Source organism: Desmodus rotundus, chromosome 4 (assembly GCF_022682495.2).
Source record: "Desmodus rotundus isolate HL8 chromosome 4, HLdesRot8A.1, whole genome shotgun sequence".
NCBI classification, from domain to species: domain Eukaryota; kingdom Metazoa; phylum Chordata; class Mammalia; order Chiroptera; family Phyllostomidae; genus Desmodus; species Desmodus rotundus.
In genome coordinates, this window is record NC_071390.1 from 595,987 (window position 1) to 618,326 (window position 22,340).

Below are 22,340 nucleotides of genomic sequence, written 5' to 3' on the forward strand. Positions count from 1 at the left end.
GCCTTTCTCCCCCCTCCTACAGCTGTCCCGTCCTGCGGACAGCAGGAAACACAGCCTCAGGGCCTCGTGCCTGTGCCGGGCCCATCTGCCCAGGGCGGCTCCACACGCTGCCTCGTCTCAGGCCCCAACTGCAGAGCTGGCCGTGTCCCCAGCTAAGGTGCCGTTGCTATGCCTACAAGGAAGACACAGTTAGAAGCCAGTTCTAACTGGGTGCACTGTGGTTTCAGTGGTCTGACATCTGAAAACCCTTGCACTGAAGAACAGACTAGAAGTCATGTTATCACCAAGCACAATGCTTCCACACACAACCGGGCAGCGAGACCTTGTAGGGGTGCAGCATGGGACGCAGCCTGCCTGCTCCCCGGGAGCCCTGGAGGGGCCCTCCTTCATAAAACCCCGCATCACAGAAGTTGTCATGTGGTCGGCGGTTCCATCAGACAGCTATCCCGCTGTGTGAAAACCTCACATTCAGGGTGCCAGAATTTTTGCTCTCAAATCATTTTGAGGGCCATCCTGACACACAACTGCTGGTGAGAAGTTATTTCCTCGGTGAAATGGCTGAGTTATGGAAACACCAGCTTTCCAGTCTTTTGTTCTCCACTACAAATGGACAAATGACGTTTTGAGATAAATTTCAAGGAACGAGGGGGGAACAAACAGAGCTGTTGGCCCTGGTGCGCCTCCAGTGCTCAGCCGTTTCTCTTCTCCGCCGACTAGACACTCTGGCTGGAAGAGATGAACCTGCACCACGAGGCACAGGCAGACCATGAGGAACGAGCATGAGAGGCTTTGGGAACACTTCCGTACGTGGCAGTGTGGGGGAGATCCAGGCGCCGGCTCCCATGAGGCTACAGTTTCTGGGCACAGGTGTCGGGGTCCCTCCCTCCCTATTTCTGAGGCTTCTGAGCGCTCACAGAGCCTCGCCATTGTCCGCTGACACGTGGACGGAGGTGGCGCCTGAGCAGTAAGCAACACCAGACTCAGCACGACATGCCCCAGCCCGGGGCCCCGCAGCCTCGTTCTGTGTCCCCGATACACCTTCCTGGTCTGGGTGCGGTGGCTCAAGCTGATGACCTTCCCAAGGAGCCAGTTCACTGAACTCTCTACAGTTCTTTTCCCGCTGCGGCTTCACCACTTCCTCCCTCCAGTTGTTTCCAGCTAGTTTGCTCTGCACTGAAGATTTGCCAGCGTGAGCAGTTAATGCTAAAAATTCTTCGAGGTGCATCTCATACATTTTGAAGATTTCAGTTTATTTTTTATGTAATTGGAGATATTTTTTCATTTCCCTTGACTTTCTCTTTGACTTAGGTTCTTGACCAGTTATTCCCAAGTGTTTGGAAAATTTCATTATCCTCTTTATTCACACCTAACTTAACTCCTCTGTGGTCAGAGAACACAATGTGGATGATTTCAGTCTCTCAGACACGCTGAGGGTTATTTATAGCCCAGATCTCGGTGTGTCCTGGCGAATGGTCCATGTGGACACAAAGGCCTGTCCCGTCCAGGCGTGGGAATGGCTTGTATTGCAGCAGCCAGGTGGAAAGGCCTGGGGCACAAGTCCCCGACACAGCCTCACACTCTGACCACAGGCTGCTCGGCTCCTACTCAGAAAAGCCCCACAGCGAGCCTTGTCCTGGCAAAGTCTTCTCGAAACTCTCCAGTCTTCAAGTGACAGACATTTCCGAGGGGCAGCGGGAGCCGACAGCCACCCTCCCCCAGTCTGCGCCCTCTTGTCCCCGCCCTTGTGGGTGCTGTGCCCACCTCTGCGGCTGCACGTGTGGTCTTCTCACCGGGGCCCCACAGGCCATGAGGCCCACGGCGTCACATCGGCCAGGATGTCTTTCTGTCCACGTGCAGCGCCGATCAATGAGAGTGCCAACTGCCTGGACCAAGGTCCGTGTGTCCTTTTAGCTCTCAGCTCGCACGGGTGTGAGTTCCCACGCTGTGTGCACACACTCTTAAGGAGCTGGTCCCCCACCCCTGTGAAACCCCCTCTGCCCCGGAAGCATTCCTCAACCTGAAGTCCACTTTGGCATTAATACAGCCTCTCCTGCTTCTGTTTGCCTCGTGTCTGCAAGGCACGCTGTCCTCATCCTCGTACTTTAAAGGACATGTGTCTTCCATGTAAAGGAGGCTGCGAAGACCCAAGGACAGTTTCCAGGAGGACAAGGGGACCAATGACTGCCATGGGAGTCAGTGATGTTAATGGCAGAGCTGAGACAGCGGGCAGAGACCGACGCCTGGAGCACGATGGTGGAAGGGGAGCCTTCTGCACAGCTTGCCGGCGGCGATCAGATTGAGGTGTGCCGTGGCACGTGATGCTCATTCTGCTCGAAGCTTACTATGGTTGGCTCTACGGCCCATATGCTTTTATCAAAGTTTGAAAAGATTCATGCATTATTTCCCCACGTGCTTGTCTGTCTCCTCCTCCCTCCCTCGGGGACTCCAGGCACATGCCCACACAGACATCTATCACAGGGCAGTGGCGTCCTATGACTCTGCACTCTTCTTTCCGTCTACGTGTTTTTATTTTGAATAGTTTCTATTGCTACATCTTCAAGTTCATCATCTTTTCCTCTGCAGTGTCCAACCTGCTGTTAGCCCCGACCAGTGTGTTTTCTCCCAGCTGTTGCAGTTTTCATCTGAGCAGTCCCCCTTGGAGGAGGCAGGAGGCTGGGTTACAGCAGGGGAAAGTGTGCCCAGGGGAGGGTTTACTTAGAGGAAGCAGCCAGGAGGGAAAAGGTAAAAGGCAGAGGAGAAAGGCTGGGGCTGTGTCCTGACCTCAGGGGCGCCCATGGGGCTGGAGAAGCCCGGATGGTGGGCCTGCGGTCTCGGTATATCTGATCAGCCTGGAGGAAAGGCCAGCTGGGAGTGTAGTGCAGGCGTTGCCAAGGAGACACCAGGGATATGGGACACTGCAGGCACAGCTAAAGGTGCAGACACGACTCTGGAGACAGTGAGTGTCTCAGCGATGGAAGGACACCACCTAAGTGGCACTAAAGCCCCAAATTTCAAGACTAAAAACTGACAGAAGCCTCTTGAACCCAAAGGACAAAATTACCGTCTCAGCCTGGGAACATGGGCATCCCTGCTCCTGCTGCTCCGTGCACAGGACGCCCCTCCCTACACCCGGACCACGGCGCCCACACTTGCAGCAGCCAGCACACAGCACCTGCTCCACGCCAGGCTCCCAGGCAAAGGACGAGCTGAGGAATGAGACACACTTGCCGACACCACTTTGTGGAGGAGGCCCACAAACAGGCACCTGCGCATGCGGCGTGACGGGACAGAGGTGAGGCAGCACACGCCGTGGGAGCAGAAAGCAGAGGAAGCTAAGCTTGCACGGTGGCTCCAGGACTTCTCTACAGTCAGGGCACTTGGGACGTTTGTCCTCCAGACCAGCAACCTGGCCGGGGTCTGCTCCTCCAAAGAGCCTCCCCCGCACCTGTGCACCTGCAGCTGTGCGCCTCGCTGGGGCTGCCTTCCAGGTGTCCCCTGTGCCCCAGACCAAGGACTCTCAGAGAAGAGGGACAAGACTCTCCCAGACCCATGGAAGGTTCTGTTTCTCTCCCCTGGGGCCAGCCCCTCGGGAGGCAGCTGTGTGGAGGGAGACCCCCACACTGAGAACATCTGAGGCACCAAGAGCCTGGCTGGGCCCAGAGAGAGCCTGCAATGCAGGCTACCCGTTCTCCTCGGCACAAGAAGACGGCGCTTTGGCAGCACTCCCTCGGGGCACAGGCACTCACCGTGAAGTGCTCCTGGGACCTGTAGTTCTCGTCCAGGTAGACGCGTGCCCGGTTATACTCCTTCATCGCATCACTCGACAGCAGCTCTCTGGAAGGAGAAGAGTCCTTTAGTCACAAGTCACACAGACACCTCACCCAGATGATGGCCTGGACACCACCCTGGACACACCACCAACCAGGGTCGGAAGGGGGACAGGCAGAAAAAAGGGGAAGAAAGAGGGAAGGAAGGAGACAGAGAGGGAGAGGTAGCAGGAGCGAAGACCCAGGAAAGCCTATCGCAGGCACCCTCCCTGTTATCTCTGTAAACAAGGTGGCACAAGAGCCCCCAGCACCCTAGAGGCCCCCTGCATGCACCAGAGCAGGGGCAGGAAGCAAGGGGCCTGCCTGCTCACTGGTCTGTCCCCCACCTCCTGCTCCACAATAGCTGGGGGCGTGGAGGAGGAAAAGGTGCCATGTGACAGCCAGCGTGTGGCGCAGGGGAGGGAGAGGACGAGCCTGCAAAGCACCCAACGGATCCTCAGGTCCTGACTCCGGGCAAGAGCAAACCCCCAAGTCTCTGAAGGAAGAAACGAGCCTCAGACACAGAGGGCACAGAACACTCCTGCCCGCGTCACCTCGGAAACCACTGGCCTGTGAAGCAGCAGCAGAATATGGCCCATGAGCTACAGAAAAGGTGCCACCAGGAGGAGCCCTGCAAAGAACACAGGTGGCGGGCCTCACTTTTCAGCCCCGATGCAGCTGTTGTGGACGCGATCACGGGCTTGAAGGAAACCGTGAACGCGAAGACAGACATGAATATGAAAACCACCAAAGAAGCTTCCAGAGCAGGGAGAGGACGTGTCACGTACGGGGATGGAAGCGGGCGTGAGGCTTCGCTCGCTCAGACCAGCGCGAGGCCAGGACGAGAGGACAGCAGCCTCGCAGGGCTGAATGAACACTGAGAGGCTGAGATTCTGTCTGCAACAGAAATGTCGCTCAAACAGGAAGACAAAGGCTTTCTCTCCGAAAACAGAAGCTGAGAGAATTCATGGGGTCTCGAGCTAGAGTGGCAGAGAGGTGCCCAGCCGAAGGAAGGTGGTACCAGGTGTAGACGTGGAGCCCCCCGGAGCGCAGGTGGAGCAGGGAACATGAGCAGCTGTTTAAAGCAAAGCCACACCAGTATGTGTTGTGTGTGCACCTCTGCTCACAGGGCAGGGCAGGGCAGGACTGTGGGGACAAAAGGCACCCCTGGGACTGGGTCACTGGAGCCCAGGGACAAGCTGACACCTGTGGCTCTCCTGCACTCCCTCTGCCATGAAAGCCCCCAGTTTCCCGATGGCTGTTTTTCTTATTGACACACAGAAGGTTTCATATATTGAATACTAATTTTCGTAAGGTATGTTGCAGCTATCTTTCCCCACATATGGCCAAAGCTTTACTTTTTTTATAGAGCCTTTTGATAGATAAAGTTTTAAATTTGAACATGGTGAAATGTATCAATCTTTCGTAAGCCTCATCTGCACCTTTTTAAAGAACTCCCTGCCCACCCCAGCACTGTGGAGCTTCTCTCCTGCATTTCGAGCTCACAGTCCCTGCATTCCACCCTTGGGAGCAGACAGAGAACTGTGATGGCAAGCCGGATGCAACTCCGTGCTTCCAGGTAGGGGACACAGTGACGCACTCCCACACCAGCCTGGGGAAGCACGTGGGCCACACTCACTGGAGTCAGGGCCGCACCACCCCCCGCAGCCCCAGCTCCCCACCTCCCCAGGAGGAAACCTGGGTAGTCACCATTCCTGCAGCCGGGCTTGACCCTCTGCTTCTCCATGGTCACTTCAGTGTGAGTCTGTCGGATGTTAGGAAAACATTTGGAATGATTGGAATTCCCTAAAATTATAGTTTAGGGAAAACTTGGCAGTTAAAAATCTGCCCTTAACAAATTTCCCCGCATTTCAACAACTGAAAACACGGACAGATGCTGAGGACCCCAGCAGGAAGCCTGAGGCTGGTAACAGGGGCTGGAGGCACCCCGGCTCCAGGACTTGCACCAGGCCAAGAGGGTGCAAGTCCACAGACCTGGACCCTCCCGTAGCCCGGCACCTGCCCCAGTGCCCCCTGGCATGGAGGCCTGTGGTGACCAGCCTCAGGAGTCAGGAAGCATCACCTCCCCACACTCTGCGGGGAGAGCAGTCACTGTGCCCAGAGCCTGGGGACAGGGGACAGGCAGGCAAGGCCATGTTGTAGGGACACAGGGGGTGGATGCAGTGATACATGAAGGCAGGGAGGGCACCTGGGCCAGAGGCAGAACGGAAGAGAGGACGGGGCTCCGGCAGCTGCCAGCACTGGCAGCTGGACAGGGATGCAGCCTTTCAGCACGGGAACTCACAGACTGAGAGCTTGCCCCTCCGACTTGCTCCTGCTCATGGCCCACTGGTCCACTTCCAGGTCTACGCCAAGCCCCGGGGCCCCTGCTTCCGCTGTGGAGCCATGGGGCTTGGGCGTGGGCACAGCAGCTTCTGGCTCCTTCCTCCCAAACAACAGAGTTCCCCTTCCCAAAGACACAGGAGCTCTGTCCCCCTCTTGCTGTGACAAACACAGCTGTGAGCTGCTAGATGAAACCAGTCCTGTCTGTCCATCTGTCCATCCATCCTCAGCAGCAGCAGGCTGGAAGCCATCAGACCACATGAGGCGTGACCTCTGGCACACACAGGTGGGAGCCCCCACCTGGGACCCAGGGCTGAAGTCTCTGAGCCCAAGGCATCACTGTCACTCTGCAGTCCCCCTTCCAGGAGGCGCTGTCACCTGTAGTGTCCCTAGGAGGCGCGCTGTTGCCCACGTGGGTCACACCTTTTCTCTTTGAAATGCTGCAGCTCACCCACGGGGCTTCACCAGGTGAGGCTGCACCCACGTTTCCACGGAAAGCAGGGGGCACCACACATGCCCCTGGACTTACTTGACAAACTTGTCCACGTGTGACATGGAGGCCTCATAGTTCTTCCCCCCGAACTCCTGGCAGTGCAGGGCCATGAAGTGCGGCTTGTGCGTGTGGACCACCTGGGGAGGAAGCATAGGACAGGGACGGTGAGACCGCGAGTCCCCTCGCAGCCCTCATCTTTCCCCAGACACTCAGCGACCCCAGGCTCCCACTGGTGGTCACAGGGTCTGGGCCTCCACAGGTTCCAGAGAGCCTCTCGACCTAAATTCTGTGTCAGCTACTGAGCCAGGAGGTGGACGCACTCCTGGCTGCCTCCCCACGGGACCGGACAGAGGGTCACAGGCAGACCTCAGAGCTGTCCTCAAAACCTGAGAGATGATTCGTCACCTTTGCCAGATCTCTGACAGCTCCCAGAACGACCCTGAGCCCCGGGCCCCCGGTGTCCTGTGACTTTGCCCTGTATCCTGTGTCACCACCAGCGTCCCACTCTCCCGGACAGCATTGCTTATGGGCAGAGTCAGTCTTTCTCCGCCGCTGTTCTTGGCGTCTAGTGTTTGGCTCTGCCGATGCTGGGTGGACAGACTCTCTGCCCTGTACCATCGCTAGGGGCTGCGTGGGGCTACAGGGGCACCGTCACACCTGTGCAGAAGGGGGCTGGCAGGACAGAAGGCCCACGTCTGCCATGGGAGTTCTGACAATGCTGGGTCACAGTACAAACCCGTGTCTGACCCCCTGCGGCAAGCACATGGGGCGGCCGGGGTGACCCCCAAAAGGGCTCGCTCCACAGCCTAATGACCCACAGGTCACTTGAGTAGGTGTTGACCAGCATGTACTCACAGAGGGGACAGTGTGTCACCAATGGAGCCACTACTGGGGTGATGCGGTAGCTGTGCCACAAGAGCCACTGAGGGGCTTCGCCCAGCCCCAGGGAGCAGTCGGGAGAAGGGCTCCTGTGAGCTGGGAGGAACCAGGGAGTGGGGGCCATGGGGGGCAGAAGGCTGAGGGCGGCGGTAGAGACACACGGGGCCCTGGGGCTCCTATTGGCCAAGAGGTGCTGTTCTCCATGTCCTCGGCCAACCTCTGTCGTGCTAACTGCACTTGTCTGCATCTGCCAGCTGCGTGCACTTGGCTCTGTCCTTCTCATCTGCCTCCTGGGCACGTCCTGACACAGAGCAGCATTGGGTGGCTCTGAAGAACTTACCAAAACCCTGTAAACTCACTTTCCCTCTCTAGCACACTGTTCCAGAGGTGGCCCTTGCACAAGGAGACCAACACCTAGCGCCCCGACGGCAGCCCCAGGGACCTGGCCTGGACCACTGCTTCCTGCTGCTGCCAGCGCCCAGCGGTCAGTGTGGCTACATCACACTGGCCCTAGGACGATGGGCTGTCTGGAAACGACGGCTGTGCTGTCCTGGACGGAAGGCGGCTGTGCCCAGGACTCAGCCAGGCCGAGCCAGAGAACTGACCGCAGGGATGGAGCACGCAGGTGCCAGGCCCTGTGTGTGCTCTGTGAGGGCCATGCTGCATGGGTATCGGTGGGGCACGTGACCTGCAGTGCGGTCAGGAAGCCCCCAGGGCAGCAGCCGCCCCTCTTGAGGGCAGACCATGGGGCTGGTCCAGCACCAGGAGAGTGATCAGCCCTTGCCTTGTTGTCAGTGGTGACAGGGAAATGAGATCCACAACACAGCATGTGTTCTTTCAAAAGGGGGAGTTCTGCCCTGACCAGTGGGGCTCAGTGGGTTGGGCATCATCCCACAAACCGAAAGGTCACCAGTTCATCCCCAGTCGGGGCACAGGCATGGGCTGCAGGCCAGATCTCTGGTTTGGGGGGGCGCACGAGAGGCAACCAATCCATGTTTCTCTCTCACACTCATGTTTCTCTCCCTCTCTTACTCCTTCCCTTCCCCTCTCTCTAAAAATAAATAAAACCTTAAAAAAAAAAAAAAACAATAAAAGGGAGAGAATTCAGACCAGAAAATGTGTTTAAGCCACATGGGGAAGCCAGTTACTCCTGCCTGGCCCTTCACTCTTCTTGTAAAGCTGGGTGTGGACGGAAGTTCCCTTGGGCTTTTCCCACATCCCACTGGACCCATGCACGGACTGCATGCCGTCCTGAACGCCACCCCCAGTGCCCAGGCTGCTGGACACAGGGACCCAGACCCAGGCTGCACCGAGACGGCCCCGTGGCACCCAGCGCCCCACAGCCAAGGACCAAGGAGGCAGAACCCTAGGAACATGGCCTGAGGAATGGTGCCGAGGGTGGCAGGAGGGAGGAAGCATGCAAAGGAACTGGGAGACAGACCCCAGGAGCCTAGCGGGAGGTGCTGAGGACATGAGCAGGCTGGGCCCGTGGCTAGGGGCCTAGGGAGGCTTGGGGCACCCAGGGCCCAGCTGCTGAGCGTGCGGGTTAGGGGCCACCACCCTTCGTCCTGTGTGGGGAACAGGGTCGGTTCCCTGGGGTCTCACAGCGAGCACCGGCCTTGGGGACAGCAGGCGGGCACAGGTAGGTGAGGCAGCACATCCAGCCACACTCAGAGGGGCCACACGCACGCGCCACACCCCGCCGGGAAGTCCCACTCTCTCCAGAGACTGCAACTGGCTGGCACGATGACCAGACAGACACAGCAAATAAATCCCCAGACAGCAAAAGAAGAGAACCCGAAGAGCGGGGAGCAGCCAAAGGGGGTCTGGGACCGGACCTCTGCTGGTCGGCTCTGCTAGACCACAAAGAGCAGAACCCCAGCCACCAACAGGAAATGTTACAAAGACCCTGCAGATGGCCCTACGCTGTGAGAGCACGCTGGGAGGGCACGCTGTGAGGGCATGCTGGGAGGGCACGCTGTGAGGGCACGCTGTGCTGCACTGCAGACGCGCAGCCCTGGCTCCTGGGGAACACGTGGCAGGCCTGAGGCTCAGAGGCCTGGGGTCAGGAAGCCCAGGACCTGGAAACACAGGAGAGCCCCAGCTCATCAGCACGTCTACAAGTAAGAGGCTGCAGGGCATGGGCACTGTGTGAGACTCCACTCTGGGGAAGGAAGGAGACAAGAGGAGGGAGGGGCAGCCGTGGGCAGTGGGGACAGAGGAGAAAAGAAGGGAAGGGGGAGACAAACCCGTTGAGACAGACAGACACACACTGGTGAGCTCCTCACGTACCTGGACTTGGCTAGATGGACAGAAGAGGGTGCTGTTACACTAGGAACCCCGTGAAACGTTCCAATACCATTCGGGTGAACAAAGGGAAGTTCAACAAGTCCCTGCAGAGCCGTGGCAAAAAGTAAAAAAAACACACATACAAACTGAGGATGAAGCCACACCCAGAAAAAGAGTCACAAAGAGAATGGAGTTACAAGCCTACCTAGCAAACAGAATTAAGGTAAAGGCACTCAAACGAGCCTCTGAGACTACGAAAAGCAAAACTAAAACAGAAGCGGGGGCGGGTGGGATGGAGGGCGAGTGCTGGTTCACCCAAGGGCAGAACGCTGGACAGACTCAATCATCGCAGAGAAAGAATAAAAATCACGGCATGCTCACGGGGGTCTGCTGGCGGGGACAGTCACGCAGGCCCTGACGCCAGGGAAACAGACCGAGAAAGCACAGATGGCCACGAGAAGGTGGGAGAGAGACTCGAGAGCAGCAGGGGCACAGGGCGCCGGCCCCCTCACAGTCCCGGGGAGAAGCACAAGGGGGCCCAGGGCCAGTATCTCAAACTACAGCCCAAGGACACTTCCCAACCAGGGGAACCTGGAGGGCACGGTGAGAGGGCTCACGGGGCACCTGAGAGATGTAGCCCAGCACACGGTCAGACCACGAAGCTTCAGAGATAAGGAGATAATCCTCAAGATCTCCAGGGACAAAGATCAGTTAACATTAAAATTTTGAAAAATATAGAGACTGGCACCAGACTTGTTAAAACCAACATATAAATCAAGGTAGCGATGGACGAACCTTTTTTTAAAATCCGATGAAATAAAGTGTAAACCAAGGGTTATCTATTCTGCCAAGTGTCCTTCAAATACCAAAGCCACAGAAAACATTTCCAGCACACAAAAATCTGGGGAATTCTACATCTGTCAGCCCCTTGTGAGAAATCTAAGAGGGAAGGACTGAGCAAACATTTTCCATTAACGTCCAGATCAGTATTTTCAGATTTGTGGCCACGGCATCTCCGTGGCAACAGCTCCACTCTGCCAGCGTGGACATGGCAGCTGCAGAGGAAGCCACAGGAGTGGGCGTGGCCGTGTGCCAGGCCGCAGGCAGGGTGCAGCTTGGGGTGCGGGGAGTTTGTCGACCCCTCACACTGCCTACTGGGGTTTTCCGTGTACGCAGACACCGCACATATGCCACATGGAAACCTATTCGGGTTCCAGGTTTCCACATCGGACCTGACGTGGTAAAGTACTAATCTGAAGTAGATGGTAAAACATTTAGACCCACAAACCATAAACCTAGAGCAACCATTTAAAAATATTTTTAAAAAGCAAAAAGCCAACAGAAAAATTAAAATGGATGCACAACAATGAAATAATCCAAAAGGAAACAGGAACAGAGAGACAAAAGAACAAAAACCTGGGGCGCAAACGGAGAGTGACCATAGAGCGGTCAGCCCACTCCAACGGCAGGGGTCAGGGGCACGCCCTGTAGGGAGGCAGCCTCGGGCCTGGGTGGCTGCTCAAATTAGCTGAAGCTGGATACGTTTAACATCTGGCACTGGCTGCGTTTCAAGTGGTGAACAGCCACACGTGGCCAGCGGCTCAGTGCTGGACAGCACAGACACTGCACCCCCACCTGAGAAGGCTCTGCGAGACCACCCCCATGCTGCCAGACTCCCCAGTGAAGCACACGCCTGAGGCACATGCTGCCCACCCGAGACCAACGCACAGCAGAAAGGCACGGACAGACGCAAAGCAGTGACAGAGAAGACGCACATGCACACAGTAGGCCGAGGAGGTGGGCGTGACTGCGGTAGTGAGACACGAAGGACTCCAGGACAAAGAGGGTATTTCCTAACTGCCGTGACAGCTCACTGGGAAGACAGCACCACCGTACATGTGCACATGGCTGGAACCAGAAGCGCACGCACATACAGGCACACAGCGTGTACACGAACCCACACGCAGTCGGCTGAACACAGAACATGGCCCACACCTCTGATCTGAAGCCGAGGCACAACTGCAGATCATCGCTCTCCCGGGGCCTTCCCTCCCAGAGAGGCCCTATGCTGGGCCACCAACTTTGAGAGCTGGGCACTGGGAGGACTCTTTTCCGACCACACAGAAGCAGGATCCCGCCACGGGAAGGCAACCACACCAGGAAGCGTGCGCCATCCGACTCCTCTTCCATGGGACTCTAGACAGTGCAGACAGAGTCAGGGAGGGAGGCAGTGACAGGCACCAGGAAGCTTGTGAGCCGATGGGCATGCCGCTCATCCTCTGAACCGGATGGCTTCCCAGGTGGAGATGTACCACAGGCGCACCCCACCGCGCACCTTATGCATGCGAAATCTGCTGTGTGCCAGCTGTGCCTCCCTGAAGCTGTGAGGAGGTTGACTGCCCCCACCGCACCGGCCCCGTCAATGCACAGGCTACAGAGAACCAGGACAGCCCTTAAGACCCCAATGCTGACCGAGTGTGTGGTGACACGCGGGACTGGCAGCCTCAGACGCAGTGGTGACATGGCGAGGGGTGGTTTTAAATTCTTGTACAGAGACTGAGTGGGGTCCTCGCCAGCAAATGATGCTGACCGGTGGCTGGCTGCCTTGCGAGGTTGGCTTGGGGGCGGGAGGTGTGGGTGGTGGCAGAATGGAAACTGGCCGCAAAGCAAGAACCGTCAGATGGGGTGGTGGCCATGGGGTTCACTGTGCTCTCCCCGCGTGTTTGCCGTTCATGACAACAGAAGTTTGCTGCACGTGGTCCTCGTTTACCACAGTGGGAGCGAAAGCAAGGGCCCGCAGGACCCCCCGGCGTCTGGTCACGCAGGGCAGTGCCATAAGGCCCATCGGAGCTCGAGCCGGGCCGGGACACTGCTGGGCGTCCCCCTGTGCACATGCCTGTGAGGGCATGTGCGAGGTTCCACTCATCCCGGATCTGCCCTGGCTCCTCAGGGGGAGGCACACGGGAAGGACCTCCTTAGGTGTCTTCTGAACTCCCCTCTGCCTCCAGCTCTTGGAGGGCAGGTACCCCGACCAGGCAGTGAACCCCCAGCACAGGGGCATCTGCAACCACAGTGCTCCAGGGCACAGAGACACACCGCTGAGACTTCGTTTTCAAAGAGGGGTGACTACAGCACAAAGTGAGAAACTTCCAAAACCGCTCACTAGAAGGCGGTCATTTTAGTGACGTGCCGAAGGGCATCTTTGCTGACGGTGAAAGATACTCTCTTTGCAGTGAGTAAAGCTGCGGGGTATTCCCTGATGGCGCTGTGAGCCACGCTGGCTCGAGCAGCAAGGTGGACGGGGACCAGGCTGGGCTCCCGGGGCTGGCAGTCCCCAACAGCCCCCCACTGGGCACTCCTACCAACCGCTTCCCAGGAACAGGCAGGGCTTTCATGGCCCGGGAATAGTGCGTCCTCAGTGGTCAGTGAGACGGCCCTGCTCAGCCTGCTCCCTAGGCAGTGCTCAGGGCAAAACCAGACCCCACTATGCAAACACCCCCTGAGACCCGTGTCCAAGTCCTGATGTGATGTCCTGGATCAGGAGTTGGGGTGGCACTCAGCGACAGTGCCAGAGCTCCCTGCTGAGACATGAGGACCCCGGCAGGAGAGTCATCAGAAGTGCTAAGTGTCCCACACTCGCCATCGTGAGCTTTAGCAGGATTCGTTCAGCTGTAGGGTCACAGAATTAGACTTAATACTGCCACACTGCACACCTGGCTCCCAGTCTCTGACCCCCACCAGCTCCCACAAGCTGGCCCAGGGCCCCTACAGTCAGGGCGGTACAGGAAGCCCACTGCTTGGATTCCTGCTCTGTCACTTCCAGGCGGGGACCTCGTGCCTGGTGCCCTGGGCTCTCTGGGCATCCACCCCCCAACAATCCTGCCCTGGATGGTCACTGTGCGAGGGCTGGACACAGGAAGCCCCTGTGCTTCCTGTGCTGGTACGAGTCCACGCGAGCACACGTGCCAGGAGATGGGCTGTGGTTCAGCCGGGACAGAGCTGCTGGCCTTCCGCGTCTAGGAAGGGGCTCTGGAACCCGGTGGTCCCGGACAAAGATCCCTGCAGGGCTGACGGCACAGGCATCTTGAGGACGGCTCAGGACAGGGGTCCCATCTCAGCTGGGACATGCATCTCGGTAAAGCAAGAACTCAGCCTGGGCCCCAGGCAGGTCGTGCCCGCCCCACCCCAGCTCTGGCTCAGCCACTGATGTCCCGCCTGACAGTGCTCCTTGCATGACTTGGGACCACAGGCAAGTCACTGCCCAAAGCTGCACATCTGCCTTGATCAAAATTCTACAAAAAAGCAGCTGCTTCTAACTTCAAGGGAAAAAATAGGCAACTGATAAAAATACATGTGTTCTTTCATAGGAAGGCTGAAGAAAAATATTCTGGAAAAGAGTGAATGACAAATTTTGGCAGGAAAGAGCATAGGGAATTAAAAAAAATCCGCAGCAACTAGTCAAACAAAAACCAGTGTCCCCCTTCCTGGTTGGCACAGGTGGCCGGCCGAGCAAGGGGCAGTTCCCTGGCCCCTCACTGGCTGGGAGTCAGTGCTAAAAATAGAAACAGCCAGGCCTTGTTAGGCTTTCTCCCGAGAGGAGTGTTTAAGTGACCTAAAAAGGAGTCACATCCTCCAAACAGCCCAGTGGGAGCCTGGTACCCAAGACAGGGGGCAGCAAAGGCACGAAGGGTTTCAGGAGGGAAAAGACGACTGTTTACCAAGCGTGCTTTGCAGACACCCTGCTCGGAAGACCATCTGCCCACCCGTGGCCTGGGCTGATGGGCGCTTGCCAAGCACACCCAGGCTGCCCCTCCTCTTTCCAGGACTGCACTGTGTGATTGCAGCTCCCAGAGTCCACACCTGCACACGGCCACCAATCAGGGCAGCGGCAGCCAATGGCACCTCCTCGCTGTGTTCACACGGGACACTGCCCATCTCTGTGACCTCCCCAAGGGGTCGCATGGCCGCCCACCAGTGAGAGGGTCTCCCTGCCCCCACACTTGGGATGTGCGTCCTGGTGGGCCCTCTGAGACGGGGTTGGGGTTTCCTTGGTGCGCACTGGCTGTGTTGGTGGGCTGACTGAAAAAGCCGAGTGACAGGCCTGTGGGCAGAGCAGCCGCTGCTCACATGGGTCTGGGAAGCTGGACAAGAGACTGCGTTTTTACAGAGGCAGAAGCGTGGACACAGGCACGCTTCACCAGATCTGCAGCTCTGGGACATCCAAGCTCTACGGGAGCTGACGGTTCTTAATCCGAAGCGTTCAGCCCTCTGAGGTGGGAGCCGGGGCACATGGGTTTCCCGTTGCATCTCAGATGCTTGCCTGTCCTGTACTGACCGCAGGGGTCAGCGGTGACCACAGCCTCAAGGTCCAGCACAAGATGCCTCAGCACCACCTCTGGGAACCTCCTCCCTGGAGCCAGCCCACCAAGTCACCTTCCATCCAGCTCTGTGTCCACTGGGCCATTTCAAGCTTGCAGGGGACTGTGACCACTCAGGGGCCAGAAAAACCGGTTGCTCACTGCCTCATCACAGCGATGTCCCCATGGCCCCCAACCTTCAGTTGCACTCCCTGCCCCTCCCAGCCCCTAGTGACCTCTCTTCCCCATCATGGACCCTCACACCCGCCCCAGTACCCCCACCCCAAAGTGCCTGCTCTGGCACCCCAGCCACACCCACTCAGGCACCAGCAAACATTCTGTCTTGTCTGTGCCCTGGGCCCGAGAATCCCAAGTGAGTCCCAAGAGCCCTGGAGCCATGGCCACCCCGGAGCCATGACCCTGAGTGCTCCTCCCCTCTAGGGTCCTGGGGTCCCACCCCGCCTGCTGGTCCAACCAAAGTCCTCCTCCTTGCCCAAATGTCCAGATCTGCCCTCCCTACTGCCCCGTAGCAGATGGCCGGCCCTCTGTCACAGCAGGAGCCGCCTCCCCATCTTGAAGTCGCTGTGTCTTCGCTGCCTTCCTCCACCCTGCCTGGCCGAGGAGGAGCACTCAGCCCTGCCAGCCCTGCTGACTCTACTTTCCTCCCCTCCACCGACAGGCATGCAGTCTAGTCTGCTCAGCAGCTCCCAACAGACACCCCCAGCGGGCCCTGTCTCCAGCCCCATGTGCCTTGCTTGGCCACTAGGATGGCCTTAGGAATTGCGGGCTTGGTCTTGTGACAGACTACTTAGCTGTGTGGGCACCTCTTGGAACCTCTTCAAACCTCAATTTCCTCATCTGTAGAATGGGGTGCCAAGTGTGGCCATACCACGGGCTGCTCCGACAGAGTGAGAAGGGCTGGGTGCAGCAGGCAGCGGCCTTCCCTGCACAGCAGCAAGAACCACAACGGAAGGGACAGGACAGAAAACACAAACACACGATCACCTGGACTCCTGCGGCCAGGCGTTTCCATGCGTGTGGACTTAACATAACTGCCCGCGATATTACAATGAACGTGATTTTTCCCTTAAAAGTCCAGACCACCGGGTACAGGGCAGTAAGCTACACAGGACCCTGAAGGCCCGAGGGCACCTGGCCCTGCTGGGGCTGCTGGGGGGAGAGAGGCAGGAGTCTGGAGGCTGGAGGAGGCCACTGCAGCCAACTGGGGGAGGGCAGGGGCACTGACAGGCAGGGTGGGAGATGGCAGAGACAGAGAGAGAATCTGGGGCATGGGGACCAACTGGAAGAGGTTAGCTGTGCTGGGAGCAAAGGGCGGAGCCACTCCATGTGCAGGGCCCAGAAGGCATCCAGGCGGGGCGGCAGCCAGGGCTATGTGGCATGGGGTGTGGGGGTGTGGGGACTAGAGAGGAGCAGAGACGCACACACAGCGGCCCGTGCACCAGAGCCACAGGCAGGGATGGCGGGGCTTCAGGAGCAGTGGCACGGCGCCACAAATGCCAGGGCCTGCTGCTCCCCTCCTCCCCATGTTCCTGCAGCGGCAGGCCCTCCAGTACCCACAGCTTGGCCACCCCACATGCTGGATAAACGGACTCCAGTGGCATGCAGGCCTGAGTCTGGCGCCTCTCGCAGGGGCTCACAAATAAAGCAGCTGCAAATATCTGATCCAGGTCCCTGTGTCAACAAACATTTGCACTTTGAGTGGGCAAACATGTGGGGCAGGGCAGGGTAGGTAGCTTCACAAGCGAGGCACCATTTTGCTTTCCCACGGGTAGGTGTGAGGTTTCATCAGCTTGAGGGTTCTTGAGGTTCCCCTCTTCTGTCTGATTCATTTCAGCTGCCCCAGTTGAGAGACACAGGCCAATATCTCACCGTGCTCTGCCCTGGCGTTTCCCTGAAGGCAGTGACGTCGCTGAGTGTGTATCTTTCCATGTGCCCATTTACTATTGTGTCTTCTTTGGTAATGTGTCTGCTCAAATCTTTCACACATTTTTAACTTGGGTTTTTGGCTTTCTTATTATTGGCTCTTGAGAGTTCTTTGTCCACTGCAGCTCCTCATCACATGTGACCTGCACATGTCGCCTCCCCCACCTGGGACAGGTCTTTTCACTTGCTAACAGTGTCTCACAGAGAGAAGTTCCGGATTTTAAGTTCTAATTTATCATCAACATTTTGCTTCTATGAATTGTGCTTTTGGTGTTGTATCTAAGAAATATTTGCCTAATGTAAAGTCACAAAGGTTTTTGTTTTAGATTTTCTCCTAGAACTTCTGTAATTTTAACATTTAGGTCTACAACCTGTTTTGTTTGTATATGCTGCAAAATATAGAAAAAACCTTTTTTCGCATGCAGATGCCCAGTTGTTCCAGCGCCAATGGTTGAAAACATTGCCCTCTCCCCAGTGAAGTGCCTCTCCCTCTGCCTGTCACTTGGCTGTCTGTGTGCGTCCCTTTCTGCTCCGTGACCCGTAGCTCCGTCCTTCTGCCAAGAGGACAGTGTCTTGAATGCAGTCGATTTACACTAAGATGTGAAATCAGAGCGTGTGAGTCTTTTCAAACCCGTCCTGCTCATCCTCGTTCTGCTGCTGCCCCCACAAACGGAAGCACCCTGCAGTCTCCTCCCCAGACGCCCTGCAGAGATTCCGGTGGGAACTGCGTCGGACCGCGGGCGGGCCAGTGGAGTTCGCGAGGGAACACAGCGAGCCTTCCCACCCAGGCACACGGTGTCTCCGTGTTCTCTCATTTCTTTCATCGGCGTCTCACCGTTTTCAGTGTGCGGGTATTAGCGTATTCCATCAGACTCATATCCAACTGTGTCGGTGCTTCTAGAGATGTTATTGCGTAAGTTTCAGCTGTTCATAGCTAACACAAAAAAGATGTTTTCAAAGTGACCTCAGATGTTGCAAACTAAGTAAACTCACTAGTGTTCGTCTTGGAAAGGTGCGGACTCCCCAGGCCTTTCTAGGGACAGTTGAGTCCTCTGCTCTTCGGAGTCCTCTCTCGAGTGAGACAGCTTCTGCTCCTCGCTTCTGGCCTAGGGACTGGCAATGACCTCTTCTGACACAGTGTCACTTATATGCTCATGTGTCACATGTATTGACCTGTGACACAGATGCACTGACATATATTTGATTTGCCAGAATTTCTGTACTTCTTGCACAGAGGATCTTGTCTCTCCTTGGGCACCGAGTGGGGGCGTGTCACAGGTGAGTGAGGAAGTGTCACACAGGGCTCTCTTCTTGAAGAGCTTCACAGAATTGTCGTCATTTCTCTGGTCCTGGAAAGTGTTCTGTGGGAAAGTTGGGCAAGATTTGAACTTTACAGAGAGACGGCCACTGAGGGAGGCCATTTGTGTCTTCTCTGGTGCTTGGTTTTTCCAAAAACATGTTCCTTTCACAGAGGCTTTCAAACCCAGAATTGTTCACGGTATTTACCTTATTCTCATTTTAATGTTGCCCTGTGCCACATTTCTGAAATTGGCTGTATTTTTTTTCTTCTGCCCTCAGAAACCGATACCGGAGGGTGAATGAAACCCGAAGCGAGCAGAGGGAAGGGCACTCACAGCTGAGATCTGTGAGGAAGGGCAGGGAGTGGGCCCGGAGCCAGGCACAGCTCTCCGCAGCCACGGCCGTGCCACGGCTGCTCCTCTGCTGCCTAGCCCTGTTCTCCTGCCTCTCTGTCAGCCTAGAAAGTGTGATCACAGGTGAACAACACAACTGTCACTCTTACCTTGCTGGGGACCTGCCAGGAACCCCCTCCTGGCCACCAGCGGCTGGCCCACCCCTCTCTCAGCCGCTGCTGCCCCGTCATGCCTGATGTCTGAGGTTTGAAAACCACTATTTCAGATGTTTTCTGCTTTTAATTTCTTTAAGCAGGAGGGTGGGTAACCTGTTCCTCCACACTAGTGGAGGCAGATTTGCTCATCACAGTATTTTTTAAATTGTCACAAAAAATTGTGACTTTCAAATGGGCAGAAAGTGTCAGGGACCTGTTTAGCTCACCTACTGGGGTGTCTCCAGTGTGACGATTCTGTGAATTCTACAAGCTGACGATGACGCAAACACCGCCGACCGCAGGGACATGGAGTGTCCGGGGGAGGGGGGCAGTAATCACAGGCCAGCTTCGCATCCATTCTACAGACTCCTTCCAGCACCACTGACCAGAGACTGTATCTGAGACACTTAGAACACCCGCCTGCTCTTCCCATTGACAAATAATAAATATTTACCATCGCAATACAAAATCTTCAATACTTGCTCATTTTGTATTTGTATGCAAGCCCAAATTATATCAATTTTAAAACTGATCTGTAGTATTACTATAAACTTGAACAACTTAACGTTCGTCAATAGAAAAACTTTAATTTCAGTGATGACCTATTCATATGATAAAATACTCCAAAGCCATTAAAATGGGTAGTACATACTAATTTACCTGGAAATACTTCCTAGTTTATCCCCCAAAAGCTTAAGCTGTAAAAACACATTTATTTACGACCAGCTGAGGAAGGTTGCCGAGCACCAGCCACACAGACGGTTAGACTCGAGGTTGGACGTCAAAGCAGGAGGGTTGGGGGGACACTGATGTACACTCTCCTGTGCTGTGCAGCCTCCTGAGTGCTACTCAACAAGGAACTGCTGAGCATGAATGGTGCGTCAGACACACTCCTAGGTGCTCAGGACTCGGCTCCGAGCAAGACAGGTGCCTGCCCCCGAGAGCTCACTTGCAAGTCATCATCTCAGAAACAGAGAGGGTTAAACCGAGCAGCCTTGCCTATGGTTTGGAGAACTACAGTCAGACCTGCCCAACCGAGGCAGGAAGGCTGCTCCTGCCCAAGCTGCACGTCTCCACGCAGCCTCCTCAAGAGCCCTTCTGACACCCATAGACCTGCAACCCCAGCCCCCAGGTGGCCCGTTTCCTTCCCATGCCACCCCTGGGTCACCCTGAGGGGTGTCTAAACACCTCTCTGCAGGGCCAGGACATGCCCAAGGGCAGGGGGTCTGGCCCCACAGCACCTGGCACCTCCGGAGTAGCAGTCGCTGCCTCTCCTTACAAGGGCATGGACCCATCCTAGAGCCCCGCCCTCATGGCCACATCTCACCCTGATCACCCCCAAGGCCCTGTCAGATACCACCCCCCTGGCATCAGGCTTCAGCAGGAATCGGAGGGCACACGCATGCAGTCCATGGCAGAGTGGAGCCTGCACCTGCACGGGACACAGTCACAGTGTGGGACAGCCACCATGCCCCACAACTCCTGGGACTGCCTCCCAGGGCCCCTCCCCTAGACAGCCCCACATGCCTAAACAGGCTTCCTGCAGGGTCCCTTGGGGTCGGCACTTCCAGGACCCTCCCAGCCTGGAGCCAGGCCGGAGGCCCGCTCACCCTTCCTGAATGTGCCCTCACAACCTCAGACTCTGCTGCACATGGACCTCCCGAGGCCCACCTGTAAAAATTGCACAGACAGAAAAACGAAGGAGCAAAAGCTACAGCTTAATGTGACAGACGTTTTTGCCAAAACTGACAGGCCAAGGGAGGCAAGAGCCGGACTGGAGGGCTCGGGCCACCCCCGGGGACTCTCACCCCATGGCTGGGACAGAGGTGGGATGTGGACCCTGTGCAACCCTAACCAGAGGGGGCCTGCCCGCCCCAGCACAGCTTCCCAATGGAGCTGTCAAAGGCCACAGACTGCCCACCTAGCCTCGGCCAGGGTCCCTGACGCGAGGCATCCACCTGGGAAGAGCAGAGCACAGGGAAGGAAGGGCCCAGGATCCCCCAGGCGATAGAGCACCTGTTCCCCCTCACTTCCTGAGACCTTCCCTTGGGTGTCCTCTCACTGCCCCATCCCCAAGGGCATTCCCTCCTGATGCCCCTGTCCCTGGGCCTCAGCTCTTCCCCAGGGATCTGCCTTCTGTCCCCTGACACCCAGCACAGCCCCTGGCAGACAGAGCACGTCGATGGGTGAGGGAGGGACGCCGCCTCCACACACCATCAGGGGACACACCTCGCTGGACAGCAAGGGATGGCAAGGCCTGCCCCGAGCCTCTTCCCTTGGGTCCCCACTGTCCCCTCCAGAAGGGGAGCAGGACCCTCGCTGCGCTGCCCCTGGGTCCTGAGCACCGGGAGGGATGTGGAGGCGTCAACACTGGTGGCCCCACAATGCCCAACGTTTACTGCAGGAGCTGGAGCCACTGGCCGCTCTCACCGGCTGCGTGTGGGCCACCTAACCCAGAGCCTGGTGTGGGACAGCCCTCTGGGCTGCAGCCACACTCACCTGCCTGCCGCCCCAGCCGAGCTGGACGCCCTTCCCACCCAGAGGGGCCTCTTGAATGCCCTACCCGGTATCTAGCACTCATGCCTGGCACATGCTCCACTGAGGACCACGTGGCTGCCTTGCTTGTCCTTCCTGTTGTGGAAGGGCCTGAGCTGTCCCAGCTCGTGCCAATTATCGGTGTCCCCAGGACCAGAGCCCCTATCTGCCACATCACAGAAGCCCCCCAGCCTCCAGAGCACAGCTCCCTAAAGACAGGGTCTCAGCCAACAGCTGCTCAGCAGAGGGTGCTGGAAACCGGCCTGGTCCTCATAGTACCTCTCCAGAGAGCCACCCGCACTCTCTGCCCAGACCCCACAGCGGCTCCTCTGCATGGTCTCATTACGCTGCGATGCCAAGACCCCTCCAAAAGGCACCCTAATATCCCCACAAGCTTTCAGCAGCCTCCCCCTCCAATAATGAGGAGACCCTGCCTAGCCCTGAATCCTGGCCAGAAGGAGGGGCAGGAAAGGGGCCTCTGTGGAGGAACTGGACAGTGAGGCAGAAATGGTGACGCCTGCCCTCATAGGTGCAGGAAGGCCACGCCTGAGTGCCACGCGGACACATGCGCCTTCTGTGGAAACACGGAGCTCATCGCACGAGCAGTCCGTCGGGCGGAGCCGCTGCCGCGGCACTTCTCACCTGATAGAACTCCCGAAGCCAGTTCTTCTGTAGGTGCTCTGGCTGCAACAAGAAGAACAAAGAAAAAACTGTCAGACCACTGACACTGCCCCAAACAGCCACGAGCAGAAGCTGCTGTGATGAGGACCTACTTGTCGGCCTTAGGGTGGGGGCAGGGGTCTCTGCATGGGGCAGGGAATCCACTCCACATGGGGGACCCGCTCTGC

General features: G+C 57.2%; 1 protein-coding gene across 3 annotated transcripts in view; it reads right to left on the bottom strand.

Moving 5' to 3' along the window:
* INPP5A (inositol polyphosphate-5-phosphatase A) overlaps positions 1-22,340 on the bottom strand; it is a 149,572-nt gene that overhangs the window by 84,129 nt on the left and 43,103 nt on the right. For 2 of the 3 annotated variants that reach the window (XM_053922288.2, XM_053922289.2), the window contains exons 2-4: positions 22,135-22,176; positions 6,679-6,779; positions 3,747-3,834 (exon numbers count right to left, since the gene is read on the bottom strand). In XM_053922288.2, coding sequence (XP_053778263.1) covers positions 3,747-3,834; positions 6,679-6,779; positions 22,135-22,176 — 231 coding nt within the window. The remainder of the gene's footprint in view (positions 1-3,746; positions 3,835-6,678; positions 6,780-22,134; positions 22,177-22,340) is intronic. The other variant, XM_053922290.2, reaches the window with a different exon arrangement.